The 19,349-nt window shown below is 49.3% G+C and overlaps 1 protein-coding gene across 2 annotated transcripts in view; it reads left to right on the plus strand.

Annotated features, from left to right (window-relative positions):
* Nucleotides 1-19,349, plus strand: part of Hspa12a (heat shock protein family A (Hsp70) member 12A) — a 158,327-nt gene that overhangs the window by 111,907 nt on the left and 27,071 nt on the right. For both annotated transcript variants that reach the window (XM_037205720.1, XM_028880997.2), the window contains 3 exons: nt 12,436-12,521; nt 14,252-14,376; nt 18,279-18,465. In XM_037205720.1, the coding sequence (XP_037061615.1) occupies nt 12,436-12,521; nt 14,252-14,376; nt 18,279-18,465 (398 nt within the window). The remainder of the gene's footprint in view (nt 1-12,435; nt 12,522-14,251; nt 14,377-18,278; nt 18,466-19,349) is intronic.

Below are 19,349 nucleotides of genomic sequence, written 5' to 3' on the forward strand. Positions count from 1 at the left end.
AACTTCATGGGCTGGCTGCTGACCTCTGGGCTGGCTGCTGACCTCTGGGCTGGCTCCTCACCTCTGGTCTGGCTGCTTATCTCTGGTCTCCAGGGCTTTGATACTCACCCTTTGCTCTATGGAGATGCCCCAGAGCTAAACCCCCTCCCTAGAAAGCATCTTCAAGAACCCCTTACCTTTCCTGGGGGTGAGGGGTGGGGTGGGTTCTCCTTTGGTATCCACCAGTGTTCTCTCTCCTGCCTCTCTGAGTTAAGTTTCCTTTGTCAATTCCCTCAGAGGGAAGCTCCTCTTAAAATTTTGCCACGCACACTTACCTTAGCAAAGCCCACTATTAATCAGTAACTGGGTCTAGCTGACAAATTCTGTCTTTGTTGACATACAAATTCACCACTAAAGATTTTTGTATTAAAAACACTGAGAAATAATTATGAGTTTTGAGCTAAAAGGATCTTAAGAAGTCTTTGAAAGAAAGTTTTTCTCCTTTCTCCCTGTAAGCCTCCAAGGCTCCCCTGTGTGGGGAAGTTACCCACAGTGGTGCAAGAGCTGTGCTAAGTGAGGTGTTGGTTCCCAGAGGTGTCCCTGCAGTTTGGACAGCAGCCACCAGCCTCTTCCTCTGGCTGTGCTGGGTAGTGGTCCTGCCTTGTTTCTCCCAAGGCTCCCCCGAACCTCTGAGCATTTGTGTCTCTTTGCTTTTACCTTCTGGAAGCAGAAGCTTTGGTCCATGAAAATAGTCACACAGAATTCATTTAGTTTTTTGAGACAGGGTCTTACTCCAAAGCTCAGGCTACCCCTGAACTCACTGTGTAGTCCAGGCTAGCTTCCCATGTTGATCCTCCTGCTCCCAAGTGCTGAGATGACAAGTATGAACCACCGTGGCCACCTACACAGCCTGTATCAATGCTGGGGCTGTTCATCCCGATGTGGCTCCCGAGGCCTATTAGGAATCTTAGCATTTATTCCACAGCACTTGGAAACTGCTCATCTGCCAGGCAGGGACAGGGAGGAGGGTGGCCCCTTCTCAGCCCTTCCGCTGCATCAGCAGTCTGGGCTTCAGAGCAGTCCTGTGCTGGTCTGTGACCACAACCTTGTGCTGCCACATCTTGGTGTCCAAGAGAGACTGTAGCCCTTAAGCTCCTGGCATGGGATAGCACCTGTGTATAAGGAAATGACACATCTGTGCTTGGGAGGTGCCCTCCAAGGCCAGTGAATCATTTACACATCTGCCTTGGGACATCTCTTCTATTAAGGAACTCTGCAGAGGACTCTGAAGGAGCTCACACCTCTCCTCTCCCAGACACCTAAATAAAGTTGGAGGTTTGTGTTCAAGTTCCCCAGGCTAGGAACACCCGGTTGGCTGAGGAACCCCTTTCCTGGACCCAGTGCCACACTCTGTTAGAGAGCTCAGCTATGGAAAGGTGAACCCAGCCATTCTATCCCCTGCCCTCGCCTGCTGTCCCCTTTTCCTGCCAAAGACAGGTGGGGGAGGGGAGTGCTGTTTTGCTCAGTGTGAGACCAGCTGACTGGGATGATGGTGGAAGAACTTTCTTTAGCCTCAGAGCAATCCCAGCAGCTGTGGATTCAGCTTCTCAAGGCAGAACCAATCCCAAGGATGTTCACTATCAACTCGGGGGTGGGGGTGGGGGTCGGTCCCAGGTAGAAAAGAGCCCTGTGTGGCCTGTTTAGTTTTTAGATGGGAAACCAGGCTTCCTCACAGGAGTTGAGAAGGCTGCAGTCATGGCCATGTGGCTCCCACGTTCTTGGTTATTCTGAAAGTGCCCCTGGGTGAGCAGACAGCCTAAGCGGGGAGCTGGGGCCAGACAGTCTCCCTCATCCTTGGCGTTGCTGGCCCTCACAGTTCCTATCACTAGGAGTTTTCCTGAAGGTTCCATCTGCCAAATTTCTGTCTGGTATGGATTTTTCAGCTTTGATGAACTAACCCACAGAATCTAAATGTAGAGGGAATATATTTACTGACCTTGTATGTTTGGGGACTCTTTGCCTGTTCCAGGGTGTAACCACCAGATCATTTCCTCTGCAGCAGCTGGACCAACTTGATGATGATGATAAATAAAAAAAATACCTAAAACTTCTATTGGATGCTTTCCATGTTTGAGATATATATATTTACTTAATCCTCATAGTGCACCAATAAAATATATCACCATGGTTACCCAGCCCCACTTTCTAGGTGAGTAAAATGAGGTCTCGAGAAGGAAAGTCGCCCACTCCAGGCCTGCATCTGGAAAGTGGCCAGGCCAGGATTTGAACCCCCACTTTCCTAACTCTGTTCCTATTCTTCTGTGACATCAAATTATCCCTCCCCTACTTGGATCTTTGAGTTTTGACCAATTAATAGCTTGAAAAATAAAGGCTCTTGTTCAGTTCTTCAGGAACTTCCTTCCCCAAGGAAGGCAGAACTACATGGTGGCCTGACTTGGGAATGCCCTGATGCCCCCATACTGTTTTGCTCATATGTGAAGTGGAGATTTTCATTCATAACTGTTATGATTGTTTGTGTCCCCTATTTCACGTGGTGTGAACTTAATGCCCAACACAGCAGTGCTGGAGTGGGCTCTTCCAGAGGTTAGATCGGTCACAAGGACTCTGTCCTTGTGGATGGATCACTGCTGGTACCTCAGGAGCGGGTTAGTGATCACAGAGTGACCTCCTGACTAAAGGATGGCTGTGTCCCCTCTGGTCCCCAGATCACTGCTACTTCTGCCCTTCTGCTCTTGGCCATGGGATGACACAGCAAGGAGGCCTATCCACATGAGGCTTCTCAGCCCTAGACTTCCCAGCTTCCGGAACTTGTTCCAATTTGATCTCTGTTGCTGTGATAAACACCATGACCCAAAGCAGCTTACACTTCCAGGTAACAGGCTTTGCTAAGAGAGGTTGGCGCAGGGACTGAAGCAGAAACCAGGGAGGGACTCTGCTTACTCTTCTCCCGTTCTCCCTCTTCCCCGCCCCCCTGCCACATTTCTCACACAACCCAGGACCATCTGCCAGGGCTAGTACTGTCCACAGTGGGTTGCCCTCTCACAACCATCAACAACCAAGACTGTTCCGTACAGACACCACAGCCCATCTCATTTGGGCAATGCTCTACTGAGACTCCATCTTCCCAGGTGACTGCTGGCTCTGTCAAGTTGACAATAAAGACTAACCAGTCCAGCTACTCAAGGAAACAAACACCCGTTCTTTTTGAAGTACCCAGCCCCACACATTCTGTTGACAATGCTTGTTTCACGTTCTCATCCGTATGGGGCCTGATAGTGGGAGGAATGCTTGGACTCGGAGAACTCTGAATTCAGCTGGGCGGCACCCAGACCTCCCAGGCTTCAATTTTTCTCACCATTAGAATGGGAATCTTGACAGTATCTAACAGCAACTTTACAAGGCAGGATTTTGTGAGTTCCACTTATAAAGTGCTCAGCGTGGTATGTAATGTGTGTTCAGTGAGAACTTTCCCAATAGATTTCTGGGCTTGTATATTTCAAATAGTTCCAAACTAACAACTCAAGTTTGAATAACCAAAACAAACAAACAAACAAACAAACAAACAAAATGTGTGGAAGGTTTACTCGGGTTCCAGTCCATCATCAAGGGAAGCCACGGCGGCAGGAGCTCAAGTCAGGAATTTGGAGGCAGGAACTGAAGCAGAAGCTATGGAGGATGCTGCTTGCTCAGCCTGCTTTCCTGTATGACTCGGGACTGCCCCAGTGTGGAGCGCACCACCCACAGTGAGCCGGGACCTCCCGTGTCAATCACTGGTTAACAAAATGCCCCACAGGCCAAGCTGATGGAGGCGGTTCCTCAGTTAAGGTTTCCTCCTCCCGGGTGACTCTGAACTAACCAGGACAGCAAAGGTAACCTTGGAGGGCTGCATCCCAAGTGCTGTGTTTACAGGATGTGCCGCTCTACCCACTGAGCCACACCCCCGCCCAAATTATTTTGGCGTGACTCTCGGTCACTGTATTGCTTCATCTGTGAGTATCTGAGGATGTCTCCCTAAAGGAAATCTTTTTTAAAGGATTCCACAACCATGCTATGAATAATAAATCGTTAATATCAGGTCAGTCTTTACATTTTTCATCGTCTCACAAATTACAAACAAAAATTACAATCCTGTAAAAGTTCACAGGTTGCCATTCCTGTGATGGACGTGTTTTGAGTCTCTGTAAAGCTGTAGCCCTTGGTGTCTGGGGCAGAGTCAGGGACTGGAAACTCCTCGTGGGCTCACGTTTTTAGTGCCTCAACCCTGTTGGAAGGGTTGGGTGCTGAAGCTTTCACTTTAACAAGCCCTCCAGGGGGCGCTAATGCACACCAGCGTGAAACCCTCTGATCCATGTCCCCAGCCCCTTGCCTCTTCCTTGTGGTTGTTTCATGGAGAAACCCAATTTAGAGCAGCTGGCATCTGAACGTCGCCAGTTCATTGCCAAGCACCGATGAACAGAGTCCTTTCTCCTGGTACCCAAACAAAAGGGGCTGACTTTGGGGGATAGGGCCTGAGGACAAGGCAGGGCTGTCTTGACACAGAAGCTGGGACACTCTTGTGTGCAGAGTAACCAAAGTGTTTGGGGATCCTAGGGAAGATGTGGCATGGCCAGGCATAGGGTGAAAAGAGGCTGTAGATGGATGCAGTGGGCTTTGAAGTGCCGGAGTTATCAGTGGGCTGAGCCTTTCCTCACGGGGAATCGACATTAAGAAGCCCCTGACAGGACTGAGGATGTGGGAGAAGCTGAGCTTTGACCGGATGCTCTGACTGCAAGGTGGGTGAGTATGGCGGGTCTGGGACAAGGCTGTGGTAGTGACTTTGCAGAATGCAAACTAAGAAGTGAGAGGCGTTAGAAACAGGAATGATGGGGCTTGGGGATGGAACGAGAAAGAGAGAGCATGTAGGACCTTCCTTGTCTGGGAACCATGATGGTTCCTCTGACGAAAGGGGTGTCTGAGGAGAGAGAGAGGTGTATCTGGCTGATTTGAGAGTTGATTCTACGTTTTAGCAGTAACCTAAAGAGCATTGGGTGCATTCCTAATACTCTGACTGAGAGGTTAGAGCCCCAGTTGGGAAAGACCTCATCGCCCCCCCAAATCTGTGGGTAATAGCCACCAGGTCCACTCTTGGACACAGATAAAAACCCACCTATCCGTCTGTTCTAGTTTCTTTTCCTGTTGCTGTGATGAAATACCTTGACACAAGCAACTCAAGGAAAAAAGCTTTTATTCTGGCTCTGAGTTCAAGGGTGCAGTCCATCATGGCAGCAGGAGCTGGAAGCATCTGGTCATATGATACCCACAGTCAGGAAGTGGAGAGTGATGGATGAATGTTGCCTGCTCAGCTCCACTTCTCCATTACATTCTATGACACACTCCGGGATCTCAGCCAGGAAACGATGCTACCTGTGGAGGAGCGGAGGAGCGGGCCTTTCCACCTCAATTTGGGTAATCAAGATCACTGCCAGCTGATTTTAGATATCAAACTGACAGTTAACACCAACCATCACACACACGCACACACACACACACACACACACACACACACACACACACACACACATCCATCTGTCCACTCTTCAGTCTGTCTACCCATCCATTCACCAGTCCATCTGTCCACTCTTCAGTCTGTCTACCCATCCATTCACCAGTCCATCCAACTATCCTGTGACATGTCAGGAGCCAGGGGCATCAGACAGGAAGTAAGACCTGACCTCCACCCATGGAACAGAGTCCATGGGGTGGGGGGTGGGGCACTGATGGGCTGAACTATCTTGAGGCATGTGTGAAGTTTCTCTAAATGCTGGATGCTGGTGGCCAGGGGCTGCATGGCTGCTGAGTTCCATTTTGTGTAAGCTGTTGGTCTAGAAGGCATTTCCTCACCGCTTCTGGTAGTTGCCTGGACATGCAGAGGCACAGTTTGAAGGCCTGGGAACCCAATATGAGGAGAGCATGTTTTATCCGACTGAGCATTCTGGGAACTCATTGACTCTGGGGAGACCTAACTGTTCTGTTCTCATCTCATCTCTTGGATTGTTCAGGAAGCAGGAAGGGTTACTAGAAGACACAGCCCATTGTGACAGCCCCCATTCGGCCTATACTAGATGCTTTGGTTTCAACCATGGAGCATTTATTTCCATAATTAGGACTTAGCATTTGGAGAGCAGTTATTTTATACTCAGCGTTCTCTATAGTGAGAGGGTCTCCCTGCTCATGCTAATAAAATTTCCATTTACTCTGGACATCAACCACATTAATTAAAAAAAAAATCCCATCAATTATTTACTGAGATGGGACTTCAGCTTGGTATAATGTGTTAGTTCGGCTAGCCATGAAGCCTGTTCCAGGGCAATAAAAGAGTTTTTATCCCCCTCCCAAAAGACATTTCCCAGTGACCTACACACGACCTTGAGCAGATCAGTTTCCAGGCTAACACTGCAGGGAGGGTGTGTAAGGAGAGAAAGACCAGGCTTCTTCGCAAATGCCTGTCATCCCGGAAAGAAGAAATGGAAAATGTATACATATTGCATTTTTTAAATTGTAGGATCTTAAAAAAATGATGTCTTTAAAAAGGACTGTTTATTTAATAGACACATAAATCTGAAAGTCAGCAAGGAAAACACTGCAGAGAGGTCATCCTGTGTTGAGACCACCTGTCACATTTTACATGAATCTGGAGCGCTGCAGCCTGAGGTCAGGCCAGTGGCTCCATCTTCATCTTTAAGAGTGTTGTATTTAGAGTGGGAGATCGATTTTCATGTATCTCAGACAGCCAGGGAGTCTGCTCACTGCCATTGCTGACTAATGTCCCGCAAGTTTATGAATTACGATTCCCTTTGCAAGTTTTTTTTTTTCTTTTTAAAGAACATCTGCTCGGATTAAAGCCATTAGAGTCCGGAGCAAATAAAACAGCGTTGTATTTTCACATACCTTGCATTTTGTAGCTAGAACCAGATGAAGCCTACATTTTAATTCTTAGGCCATTAAGGCAAGCCATGAGGGTTAAACTAACTACCTGCTCCCCACTGCTAGGCTGGGGTTCCAAGGAGGTCTGTAGCAGGAGACTTACTGGTTCAGAATGCATTTATTAGTTTCTCTTTTCCTTTGCTGTGTAAATACTTTGATTTTCTGTAGCCTTTGGCACTGAAAATTTATTTTTAAAAGTGACTTGATTGAAGAATGTATTGGAGGCTTCCAGGATTAAAAATGAACAAACACCCTTGTCAACTTGCTTTTATATTCACTAAACTGTTAAGAAAAAGATCACCTATACCCTAATTGTACAAGACCAGAGTAATATTAAATTATCTAAACCATGGACTGAGGATATAGTCCAGCGGTAGAGCACCTTTGGCATTTGTGAGGTTCTGAGTTCAGTTCCTAGCACCACAAAAAATTATCTAGAACTAGTGATGAAGGAGACTTGATGATTAAATGTCCATTCACCGGAAAACACCAGGGTCACTTCCTCTTAGCCCTGTTGGGTTTTGCCATTGATGGCTTGCATCTTTGAATGGTCCCTGTCCTTCTAACTTCTGTAACTTAACTTCGGGGTCCCTCTTCCCTTCTGCCAAGGCCACTGGGAGACAACGGAGCCTCCTGGGAGGATGTGAGGTCACTGGGCATGTGTCTTCGAAGGAGGTATTGAGACTCCCCCACGCCCCACGCCTCTGTGTGTGTGTGTGTGTGCGTGTATGTGTGTGTTGTGTGTGTGTGTGTGTGTGTCTGTCTGTCTGTCTGTGTCTCTGTCTCGTCTGTACTTCCTGGCCCAAATGAGGTAAGCAGACTTCCTCCACCACATGTCCCCACCACAGGCCTGGAGCAGCAGGACCGAGGCACCAGAGCCAATCCTCTGAGACGTCAGTCAACATAAACCCCTCCTTTTTAGCTGATAATCTCAGGTATTCTGTCACAGCCACAGAAAGCTGATCCACCCACGGTGCTATGGACAGACCTTGGATAGTCTCTGTGTGATCCAGTGGGATTCCTAGGATTTTCAGCTCTGCCCTTGGCCACCTTCCTTGTAAAGCATTTCCCTCTAGTCTACATCTTAGCTGTCTTCCTTCTCCACTCCTCCAGCTGAGCCAGTTTTCTTCTCTTTGGCTTCATTGTTCCTAAGCCCACCAGTCAGAAACTTCTGCTGGTTGAGCTTTGTGTCCTGTGGAGATGTCACTGTACAGCCGTATGAACTAATGACACGCGGCGTGTCCCTTTGTAGACGGTCTTTGGTAAGGGATAGCCAGAGAAATACTCTTCTTCCCTATGCTCGCAGACTCATAGATCAGTTCTGGGGTTTGTTATCTCCTATGCATCAGGAAGTGGTTGATGCTCCATTGTCCTTTTCTCGTGTGTGTTTAATTATCCTTATTTGTATACAGCGTGAAAGAAGTCAGTTCTGGTTGAGACTATCAGTGCCCAGGAACTTTTCACTGTGACCTCTCAGGGAGTAGAGTAGGCTATTCCATTTCCCCATGAAGTTTTAAAAAGTGTTTTTGCACATATCTTTGAAAATGTTACCAATCTACCCCATCTATGCAGATCAGTTTGAAATCTGCACAGTGCAGCTGACTTTTAATTTCTAATGGAAGAAGTCCATGAAGTTCGACTGCCTCTAGGCCTGGAAAGTGATCAGCAAGTCAAATGATTTTTTTTTTAAATACCATGCCATATGCAGCGGGGGAGGGGAGGATGAGAACCGCCTCCTTGATTTTTGCCCTCAGTATATCCTTGTGTCCCCTGAGGTTCCAAGGCATGTGCATGTTCAATGCATGGCTGGACATGTGCTGTTTTGCATGTCAGTGGGACAAACAAAGACATGCTTGAGAAGGGTTGAGTGATGGGATAATTAGAACCAGGCAACAGCAGGGTGGATGCATCATCTGTGCATGATAACTTGTTTGCTAATTGCCAGCACCAGATTTTCTGGGCAATTAAATGTTTGGTGTCTTCCAAGACCTTCTGTGCAAACGTGGACACACAGCCTTAGGCCTTCAAGGTAGCAGGTGGGAAGAGGGCAGCTCCTGGGTAGATGGCAACTCTCCCGAGGTTACCCCTGGGGGTTGCATATAAAATGGAACCATCATCAACCAGTGGAATGATTGCCTGTCTGGGCCCCTGTGTGGAGACAGAGGAATCCTCTGGCTTTTGTGGAAAGAGGGGCCTTGAGCTTGGAGACGAACAAAGCTGGAGGTGTTCAGTGGGCTAGCCGAGGAGCCAACTGTACTCTCTCTGCCCAAGCACCCTGGGACATGGATACTGATAGGTACAGGAAATATTGTGTCCTCTGATGAGCAAGATGAGTCATAGGTTTTGTTTTTAGACAAAGCTCAAGTAGTCCAGGCTGCCCTTAAACTCCCTATGTAGCATGGGGATGACCCCGAGCATCTGATCCTCCAGCCTCTCTACCTTCACAGTGCTGGGATTACAGGTGTGGGCCACTATATGGTGCTGGGGATCAAACCCAGGGCTTTGTGTATGCTAGGCCAGCACTCTATTAGCTGAGGTACATCCTCAGCCCAAGATGAGTTTTTAATAAATTTATTTTATTATGTTAGAGTACACATGACACAAAACTTTGCACTGAAACAGTTTTAAAATGAACATTAGTTGGGCAGCATGGTTTATATTCACAACACTGTGCCACGGCATCACTAATTATTTGCAAAACTTTTCATTGTCCCGGTCAAGGACTCTGGGCTCATTAAGCAGTAACTCCCAGTGACCTTTCATCTACTTTCTGACTCTTTGAATTTGCCTATTCTGGATAGTTCATACAAGTGAAATTACGTACTATTTGCCCTTTCGTGTCCAGCTTATTTCAATAGTTTCCTGGTCCACTGGTGTTACAGTGTGTCTAGGAATGCCATTCCCTTTGCACATAGTTGAACTGTTCCTAATACCATCCCACTGTGTTGAGTGAACAACGTTTTACTTACCCACTCCTTTGTTGGTGGACACATGAGCTTATTTCTACCTTTTGGTTATTGTGAATATTGCGGCAATGACATTCACATACAAGTCTCTCTGTGAGTCTGTTTTCAAGTCCCTAGTAGTTACGTTGCTGGATCATACAGTTATTCTGTATATGACATTTCGAGGAGCTGCCAAACTGTTTTGCACAGCAGCTGCACCATTTACATTCTCACCAGCAATGCATGAGAGTTCCAATTTCTGTACTTGTTTTCCTTTCCTCTCAAAAATTATAGTCATCCTTGTGGGTGAAGTAACATCTCATTGTAGTTTTTGGTAGACCAGTTGGCTTTAAACTCAAGAAATTCGCTTGCCTGTGCTTTCCAGGTGCTCGGATCAAAGGTGTGTGCCACCACACCCTGCTTTCATTGCAGTTTTGGTCTGCATTTCTCTGGTGGCATTGAAGCCGGCCATCTTCTATACTTGCTGAGTCTCCTGGTGAAGAGAAGGGCTGTAAGCCCACAGATGGGAGGTGACTTGCAGATTCAAAGCTTCCATTTGCATTTTCTTGATCTGTTTCACTCCTTAGTCTGTTCAAGAGTCACTGAGATGATGCTGTTTGAATTCCCACCAAGTAGAAAAAAGTAATTCTGCAAGAGCCTGAGATTAACGCAAAGTGATTTAGCAGATGGAGCTATTTTTCATGCTCTCCCCTCCACCGGGGGGGGGGTACTTCCCAGAGAAAGCCAACCCACCTACTGCCCACATGGAATTAAGCTGTGTACTAAACCAGCATGGTATTCAGAGTAAGACCTGGCCCCTGGTACTGGTGGGCGTGTGGCATCTGGCTATTGTTTCCCCGATTGGTTGGCAGCTTCTGGTCTTCGCTTGGTTGCTCTGGAGCCCTGCCAGCCCTGGGCAATGGGCATAAGGCCACTGTGGAGCCTTCAAGCACTGACCAGGGACAGTGTGTCTTGTCCTTGGGGGCCCCTGAGACTACTGCAGAACAAATGTCTGTACTTGAATCATTGCAACAGGGCCGGGACAACATGATATTTATGCTATTTTGCTGTTGGCCCTTCTTCTGTTTGACTTAGTGTTCCTTGTGTCCCAGGGCCAGGGAAGCTAACCCAGCCCCCTTTTGGCTGCTACAGGCCCCCAATATTAGACACCGTCAGTACCCCTGAAGACATGAGTTGTCCGTGCTTTGGAGGTCCTTGTGCTAGAAGAAGATGGCAGGTGGTGCATCAGCCATCAGATGCTGTCTTCGGAGTTGTACTCATGCCCCATGTCCTGTGGACAGGAGTTGTTAACCCTGGGATAGGGGGTGTCCTGTGCACCTTTGGGAGCCTGTGGGCTATAGATGCTCTTCCAGAATCCATGGAAATTGTCACATCCTCTCTGGTACTGCTGCAATAGTTCCTTCCCTGGAGAGACATAAATGACATCTATCTCCCCATTATAAAGTCTACAAGTGATGAGCTGGAGAGATGGCTCAGTGGTTAAGAGCAGTGATTGCTCTTCCAGAGAACCTGGGTTCAATTCCCAGCACCCACTTGTCAGCTCACAACAACCTGTAATTCCAGTTCCAGTCAACTCGACACCCATGGCAAAACACCATTGCACATTAAAAAATAAAAAAAGTCTACAAGTGAGTTCCAGGACAGCCAAGGCTACACAGAGAAACCCTGTCTCAAAAAACCAAACAAAAAAACCAACCAACCAAAAAAAAAAAAAAAAAGTCTCAATAACAACATATGATTCCACCAAAGGTCAGAGTGGGAAATGAGTTTGTTGGGCTTACAGAGCATGGGTGACTACAAAGCAGCCATACTAGAAAATCTTCACCGAGCACTGGGGTCATGGCTTCTCCATAGCCACACTGGAGGAGCCCCTTCCATTAAAGTTTCCCCTGCCTGTGTACTCCAGCACTCCCAAGACCCCAAGGCCATTGCAATTAGGGCAGAATGGCATACACATGCCGGGAGGAAAGGCTGGACTCTCAAGTGAGGGAATGTTCATAGTTGACAGACCCCATTGAGGTGGGTTCTTGAAAACAGCTACAGCTGATCTGATGAAGGTAATGGCTGCGTTGCTCAGAGGACCACGTTCTATTGCAGAGGATTCAGGTTGCACTAGCCCACTGTGGAGTCTGCCTTACAGAGCACCTGGCCAGGAGCTGAGCCCTTCTGGGAACAGAGCAGCACCTCCTGTTGAGCAGTGTGTGTGTGTGTGTGTGTGTGTGTGTGTGTGTGTGTGTGTGTGTGTGTGTGAGACAGTGACAGGCCTGGTGGTCACTTAGAGAAAAGGGATAGGGACATCCAGTTGTTCAAGTTCTAAAGGCCAAGCACAAAGTGCTGGCCTGGCCAGGGACATCCCACCTTCCTGGCTGGGAATTAGCTCTGCTCAGCATGGTAGCAGACTTGCAAGAACCCCTGTGTGGAGAGCAAAGCCACATAGGCATCTTTTTCTGCTCCCTAGACTGGTCCATGTAACTTTTAAGAATCTAATTTTTGCCTTTGCTTTTAGAAACGGCCCCCACATCTGCATATTCCTCTCCAGCCCGGAGTCTCGGGGACACAGGAATAACACCTCTGTCCCCTTCCCATATCTTGGTAAGAAATGTGTGTGTGTGTGCATGTGCATGCACTAACTGCCTTTGCTTTCTCTCTCCCGTTGCTGAGTGTACATTGAGGTGGTGGTGGTGTGTGCACTCTGCCAAACCTGTTCCATACCCTGGACCTGGAAAAGCTTTCTGAGGTGTGGCTGATGTTTGCAGAGACACCAGCCTGGAGGATAAAGTGAGCAGACAGAGGGATCAGATCTTGAGAGACCAGATCCTAGAAATGACAAGGCAACTTCTTGTAAGGAAGCACCATGTCTTGGGGACCAGTCAGCGAAATGTTGTGGCTTTGTCCATGGAGGTTTAGATATTGGTGAAATTATTAAGGCCACTCCATGTAGTTAAAAGGATATTTATTTAATGGCGTAACTTACAAATTAAGTGATAGGTAGGTCACGGGGTCTGGGGAAGTGTGTATCACAGTCCAGCAGTGTTCTCTGGAGCTCTGCTCGGTCCACCTCCACTGTTCAGAGTCCCGGAACCGAGAGAGAGAGAGAGAGAGAGTGCTGGCCCATCCAGATCTGGGTCTCCAGGCGCCTCCCCTGGCCCTGCCTCGTAGGCGTGACAGTTGCCAGAGTCTCAATGCCAGATCAAAGCTGGAATGGCTACCCACTACAGAGGTTCTCTCTGTGTCCAAGAATCAGTGGCTAGGGAATTGCTTCTTTCTCCATTTTCCTTGGAGAGATCTGAGCAGCCACTGGTCTTAGGGGATGGGCTCTTGCCCTCCCCAGTCCTCATACAAGGAAAGATGGATGGCAGGGGCAGCCCACAGAAGCGTAGCTTTGGACTTGCTGTTCAGATCCACAAAGGTCCTAATGAGGAACACATGGGAGCCACTGCTCCCTAGGGGGTTGCTGCCTTTTTTTGTTTGTCCCAGAGCCCTCTCAGTGTGAAAGGCTTACACTCAGGAGTCTCAGTCTTGAATCTGGGAAACTCCCTTAGTCCTGGACCACATTCTGAGTACACTGGAGGAAATAGGAACCTGTGGGCCTGGTCCCCTAAGATTCAGACTTTGTACCCTTTGCTCCTTGGGAGGGCACTTGGGGAGAGTGAGAAGGGAGGCCAGTGGTAGTGTTCTCACCCCCAATTTAGCCAGAGCAGCTCAGTCCACAGTTTGCCAGGTTTATAATTTGGTGTTCTTTGGGAATTAAAATAGAAGAAAAGGAAAGGAAAGTCTACATTGCTTTAGGAAGAAAAAAAAAAAAAGAAAGAAAGCTGAGATACCTGAGGTGGGCTGTTCCAATGGCCTCACAGATGAGGAACAGCTGTGCACATGAGGCCTGGGCCCTGAGGTCACATGATGGGTATGTGGGCTTGGACAGAGTCACCATGCATGCACCTGTCCAGGTAAAGGAAACACTGTAAAGATGGAGCAGGCACTGGCGAGAGCTCTGAGTGGTGGCAGGGTTTCTGCAGAGGGAGCTGGGGACAGCGACAGTGGGGAGATTGTGTCCACACACACGGAGCCACTCTACAGGGCTTGTGCACCATGGTAGCACCTCCGTGTGCACAGCTGAGAAGTGTCTGTAGGTGGCGCTCTTAGACAGTTGACCCACACCCCAATCTGGGGTGTCTTCATCTCTCTTGGAGCCACTCAGGTGGGATCTGAGGCTGGTCTGCTTGAGCTGGGGTAGTCTACCTGTAGTGAAGGTGAAACCGGGCAGGGCAGAGGCTTCTTCCTGCCTGGCGCTGACCCTCCACTGCCTTGCTGTGCATTTGCAGAACGATGCTGATCCGGTCTCAGAACAGCAGACGTTTCTTGTGGTGGTGGCCATCGACTTTGGGACCACATCCAGTGGCTATGCCTACAGCTTTACCAAGGAGCCAGAATGTATCCACGTGATGAGGTGAGTGCTGCCGGGGAGGGCATCATGAGCCTGGTCACCTCGCCTGTGTAAACTTGGAGGTAGGGCTAGTCACTGGTGCTTAGGGAGAACACTGGATTCAGGCCAGACTCCCTGTGCTGCTTTCTAACATCAAGACTGCAGGGTCCCACCTGCCAACTCATTAGTTTAATTCTTACATAGTTTTGGGAGGGGCTATACAGTATATTGAATCCCAGCCAAAGTGATTCCAGGGTTTGGCCTGGGTGAGCACAGCCAAGAGGTGCCCTGTTTGGTATCTGTGACAGAGGTGATCCAAGGGCCACCTCAGCCCCTCTGTGTAACCCCAGGCAACCACTGAAGCCACTGCACCTCCGTGTCCTCACCTTTGAGATGGGGATGACGGTAGTGCATGCCTCGTGTGCGTCTGTGCAAATTTAGTGAGGTTTTCTTCTGATCAAGTCAGCATACATGAACATGTAAGCAGGAAGGAGCCTTCCTTCTGTACAGAAACCACCAGACAACTGGGAAAGCAAGCAAGGGAGGACCTTAGCCTGGTGACCCTAAAGCCCAAGTGCCCTGGGGCAACTTTAACGCCTACAGCAGCCTGGCTCCCACACCACCATCCCTGGGGTTCATCGTCAGCTCCTCCAGTCCTCAGACTTCCGCAGAAAGCTTCAGGAGCTCAGGATTTGTGACTGTTTTTCCAACCAGGGTTGATTTAAGATGCACCGGGATTGGTTCTGTGTTGCCTGTAACAGGGTTAATTGTGGGATTCAGCCATCACTCCTAGAGTGAGACCTCAGCTATCTGTCTAAAGTCGTCGTCATCGTAAAACTGACTCAAAGCAAGCCTGTTTACCAGGTGTCCATCCTGCAGCAGGCTGCATGTGGCCACGCTTGGCTAAGGAGCTATGAATGTGGCCCAGCACAAAAGCATAGCCTCACTTAAAACACTAAGAGTTGTTTTGGGTTTTGTTTGTTTGTTTGGTTTCTGTTTGGGTTTTCCTGTTTTGGTTATTTTTCCAAAACTGTATTGTGAGGTTTGTAAAGGACGACATCATTCCGCAACGTCAAATGTCAAATGCACCTCATGAGGCCCTACATTCTCTTGAAAACCAGGTGTTTCGGCCTGAGGCTGTTGCCACCAAGAGGTTCCAGGGTCTGGGGAGGTGGCTCAGTGGGTAAAGAGCTTGTGAGCAAGTGTGAGGACATGAGCTCAGGTCCCCAGCAATGGTGTAAGAGCAGGGATAGTGGTGAGGTGTGGGGACAGGCCAGTCCCTGGATCTCACTGGCCAGCCCGTGTTCAGTCAGACCCTGTCTCAAAAAATCAGGCAGCAAGCAATTAAGGAAGATATCAGTGTTTACCTCTGGCCTATGCCTGGGCGACCCCACGCACACACACACGTGCACACATGTGCACATGCGCGCGCGCGCACACACACACACACACACACACAATGAACAATGGAAAGCCAGCTTTGTTCTTAAAAACATAAAGAACTATTTTTATTCATTAATTAGGTGAAGGTTGGGGGAACGCACATGCCAAGGTGATCCTCTGCCGCAGGGAGGGCGCAGAGGTCAGAGGACACTGTGGTGCAGGAGTAGGTTCTCTGTGTCCACCTCATGAGTCCCGGGCAGGGATGGAACTCAGGTTGTCCAGCTTGGTGGCTCAGATTGGCTCTTGAACCCCGATGTCACATGGCCCTCGGAGGGCTATGGACCCTGGATTCCACCTCTGGCAGCCAGACAGATGTCCCTAGAGATGGAAAACCCCAGTGAGAGAGAGCACAGACCTGTTTGTCAGCTTCCCTGAAGTTGTTCTAAGAAGTGCTGTTCCTCAGGGTGGTCGGCATCGAGAGGTGACTCACAGCGAGAGTCCTTTGGATGGAGGTGTCAGCCTCGTTGCTGTGGAGACTGTGTAGCGAGGTTGCCTCTGCTCTGGTTTTCTGCCACTCTGAACATGTTGACATGGCCAGATTCTGCCTGATAAAGGCATGGGTGAGAAAGTGTAAGAGACTGCAGTGAATAGGGATGAAGAGGGCTGCAGAGATGGCCCAGAAGTTTACGAGCTGCCCTTCCAGGGGACCCCAGTTCCGTTCCCTGCACCCACATCGGGTGGCTCACAACTGCCTATAACTCCAGCTCCAGGCCCTCTTCTGGCCTCTGTGAGGACCCTTCTACATGCAGTACGTGTGTGTGTGTGCAAGTGCACGCACACACATGTGCACGCATATGCACATGCACAGTGGTGAGGGGATAAATATATAAAATTTATGGGAATGAAAGAATAAAAGATTGAGTGGAAGAAGCTCGTGGGGTGTCCACCTGCAGAAAGCAGAGAACAGAACTACCTAGCGTAAAAGTCACCCCATGTCCCCATTCAGTCACCTAGGACACTTAGCCTGAGGGAGAGCATGCTTCCTGACGGAGAAGCTGGCCAGGGATAATGCCAGAACCATCCGAGTGGAAGTCCCTCGGGAGGGAGGCACCCATCTGCTCTGTGACGTCTCCTCATGCTGACTGTAGTGATGCACACGAGAACAGGCTGGAACTCAGCCTGGGCCGCAGCTGCCCCCTCCCCTGCTGGACTGGGCCAGTGTCTGGCACCGAGTCTCCACCTGAGGCTGCTCCCAGGTCTAAGCTTGGCAGGGGAGGGCACAGCTCTTGGCAGCCCTGGCTTCTGGAAGGCAGGGACCCCAAAGAGAGAAGAAGCATGAGTAGCCTGTCCTCCCCACACTGTGTCCTTGGCTCTTGCTTTTCCTTCTGCCCCATTGCACACCTGTGTCTGCCTACCTGTGCCCTCCTCTGCCTCTGCTGTTACTTCCTCAGTTTATAACTGACCAGTCCTGGATGACCCCTAGTGCCATCCCTTCTTGTCACTGGGGCTGTCACTGAGCTGTGGAAGTTGTGTCTGGGGCCTTTCCCTCCGGTGAAATGCTTGTGCTCTTCCGGGTGCTCCCCGAAAGCCCCTCCTCCCCAGCACTCCAGGTCACTGTCTGTGCTCCCGCTGCAGGGTCCTGTGGCTCCTTGGCTGTCATCTCCCTCTGGACTTGTTTGGTACTCACTTCTCTCTTCTTGTGTCTCTCTCAGCTCTGTCCCAGGCTGGGCCCGACCTCTGCATCTGCCTTCTGGCCTCCATTCCTTCGAGTTCAGTCTGTTCTCAACGGCAGCATCTCTGATCTGTTAGGCTTTCAGGGACCCCCATTATTCACAGATTAAACCCGAGTCTGCGGGCTTCTCTCCAGCCTGGCTCTGCTGCTTTCCCAGCTCATTCCTCGCTCTTCTTATTTACATGTGGCTTTTCTCACGTACACACGCTTTGTCTGACCAACACCATCATTTAGCTTCCTGGGCCAGCTCACCTCAGAGTAGCCTGGAGTGACCTTCTCTACGAGGTCTACTTGTTCTCCCCATCTTCCATTCTCTCCTGAGTCCTGTCTCCTGGGCCCCACCAGCCACTATGAATACCTTCTTTGGCCCCTTAGGCCATTTCCCTGGTCAGGAAGGTCCGATGTGATTGTTCACACCCATCCTATTTAGAAGAGGATTCTGGCCAGCTCTGTACCCATGTCTGCAGCTGAGTGCTTGCAATAAAAAACAAAAAAATGTGTGACCATCCAGACTCTGTGTTATTGGAAGGCTGAAGCATAATAAGCTTTGTCCCCTCTGTCACCAGCATGTGGCACATAGTAGGTGCTCAGCAAACACCGAGTGAAAGATAAACACAGCTTATTTTGAGTAAGAACCTGGTTTTTGCCTCTTCTCATTCTAACTGAGGTGTGTCTAGATGTTAGCTGATACAGAGTAAGTCCGAGCACTCACATCAGTGACAGACATATGCATAGCAGGTACTCAGCTCCACTATGCTGACTGGACTGGGGTTTTCAAAGGCCTGTAACTTCTGCTTTCTCTTGGTGACAGGAGATGGGAGGGAGGTGACCCTGGCGTTTCCAACCAGAAGACCCCGACCACCATCTTGCTGACACCAGAGAGGAAGTTCCACAGCTTTGGGTACGCTGCCAGGGACTTCTACCATGACCTGGACCCCAACGAGGCCAAGCAGTGGCTATACTTGGAGAAGTTCAAGATGAAACTCCACACCACAGGGGTGAGCTGGCTTTTCTAGGAGAGCAAGGGACCTTAGTGTGAGGGATGTTCCACCGGAGCCCTCCAGGTTCTCCCAAACAGAAATTAATGCCCATCTGACTGGCTCTTGGAAACAGCCTGGAGTGCATATCCATTTGTGGACTGACAGTTCTTCCTGCTGTGTGTGTGTGGGGGGGGGGCGGTGTTGGGGGTATTTAGCTGTTTGTTTTTTTAGAAAGCAGACAAGCCTGAGAAGACCCCAGCTGTGACACAGGTATAGGGTATTGCCACCTTGCTGCCCTCTATCCACTGAGACCAGCTTGTGTCCAAAGGCCCAAGGAGGGAAGGTGGGTCAGGGCTGTGGCTATTAGCTGGTTGGTTTGGAAGTAACAACCAGTAACATTGGACAGGCCACTGTCTGTGTGTGGAGCAAGGAGCCAAGTACAAGTGGAGCAGCCATTAGAGGCCTGAATGCCAGAGCAGTAGCCTCTCTTCTGAAACCCTGAGCAAGTTCTGTGAGATGCCCAGGTCCAACAGACATCCCTGCCCCAGAGCTTCATGGGAAAGGTGGGGGCTAGATGAAGACCACCGACTCTGAGCCACATACCTTGGGTTTCAGTTTCACTCTTGGTTCCTCCAAGACACTTAGTCCAAGCCATGTGACCTTGCTGTACTTCGTTATACTTCCTTTTTAGGATGCAGACAGTCATAGCATCTTGCTCACCAGGAGAATATAAGGATCCAAGTGGTAGAAATGCATGATGCTCCAGAGGAGGGAACGCGCTAGTCAAGTGGCTTCCATTAGCATTTGCAGATGGCAGCGCAGAGGTGGTGGGAAAGCCACCTCTGGCTCCTCACCGTCCAAGGCTCCAGGCTCACGTGAGGTTGCATTTCTGGGCCGTGGAT

This window comes from Peromyscus leucopus, chromosome 1 (assembly GCF_004664715.2).
Source record: "Peromyscus leucopus breed LL Stock chromosome 1, UCI_PerLeu_2.1, whole genome shotgun sequence".
NCBI classification, from domain to species: domain Eukaryota; kingdom Metazoa; phylum Chordata; class Mammalia; order Rodentia; family Cricetidae; genus Peromyscus; species Peromyscus leucopus.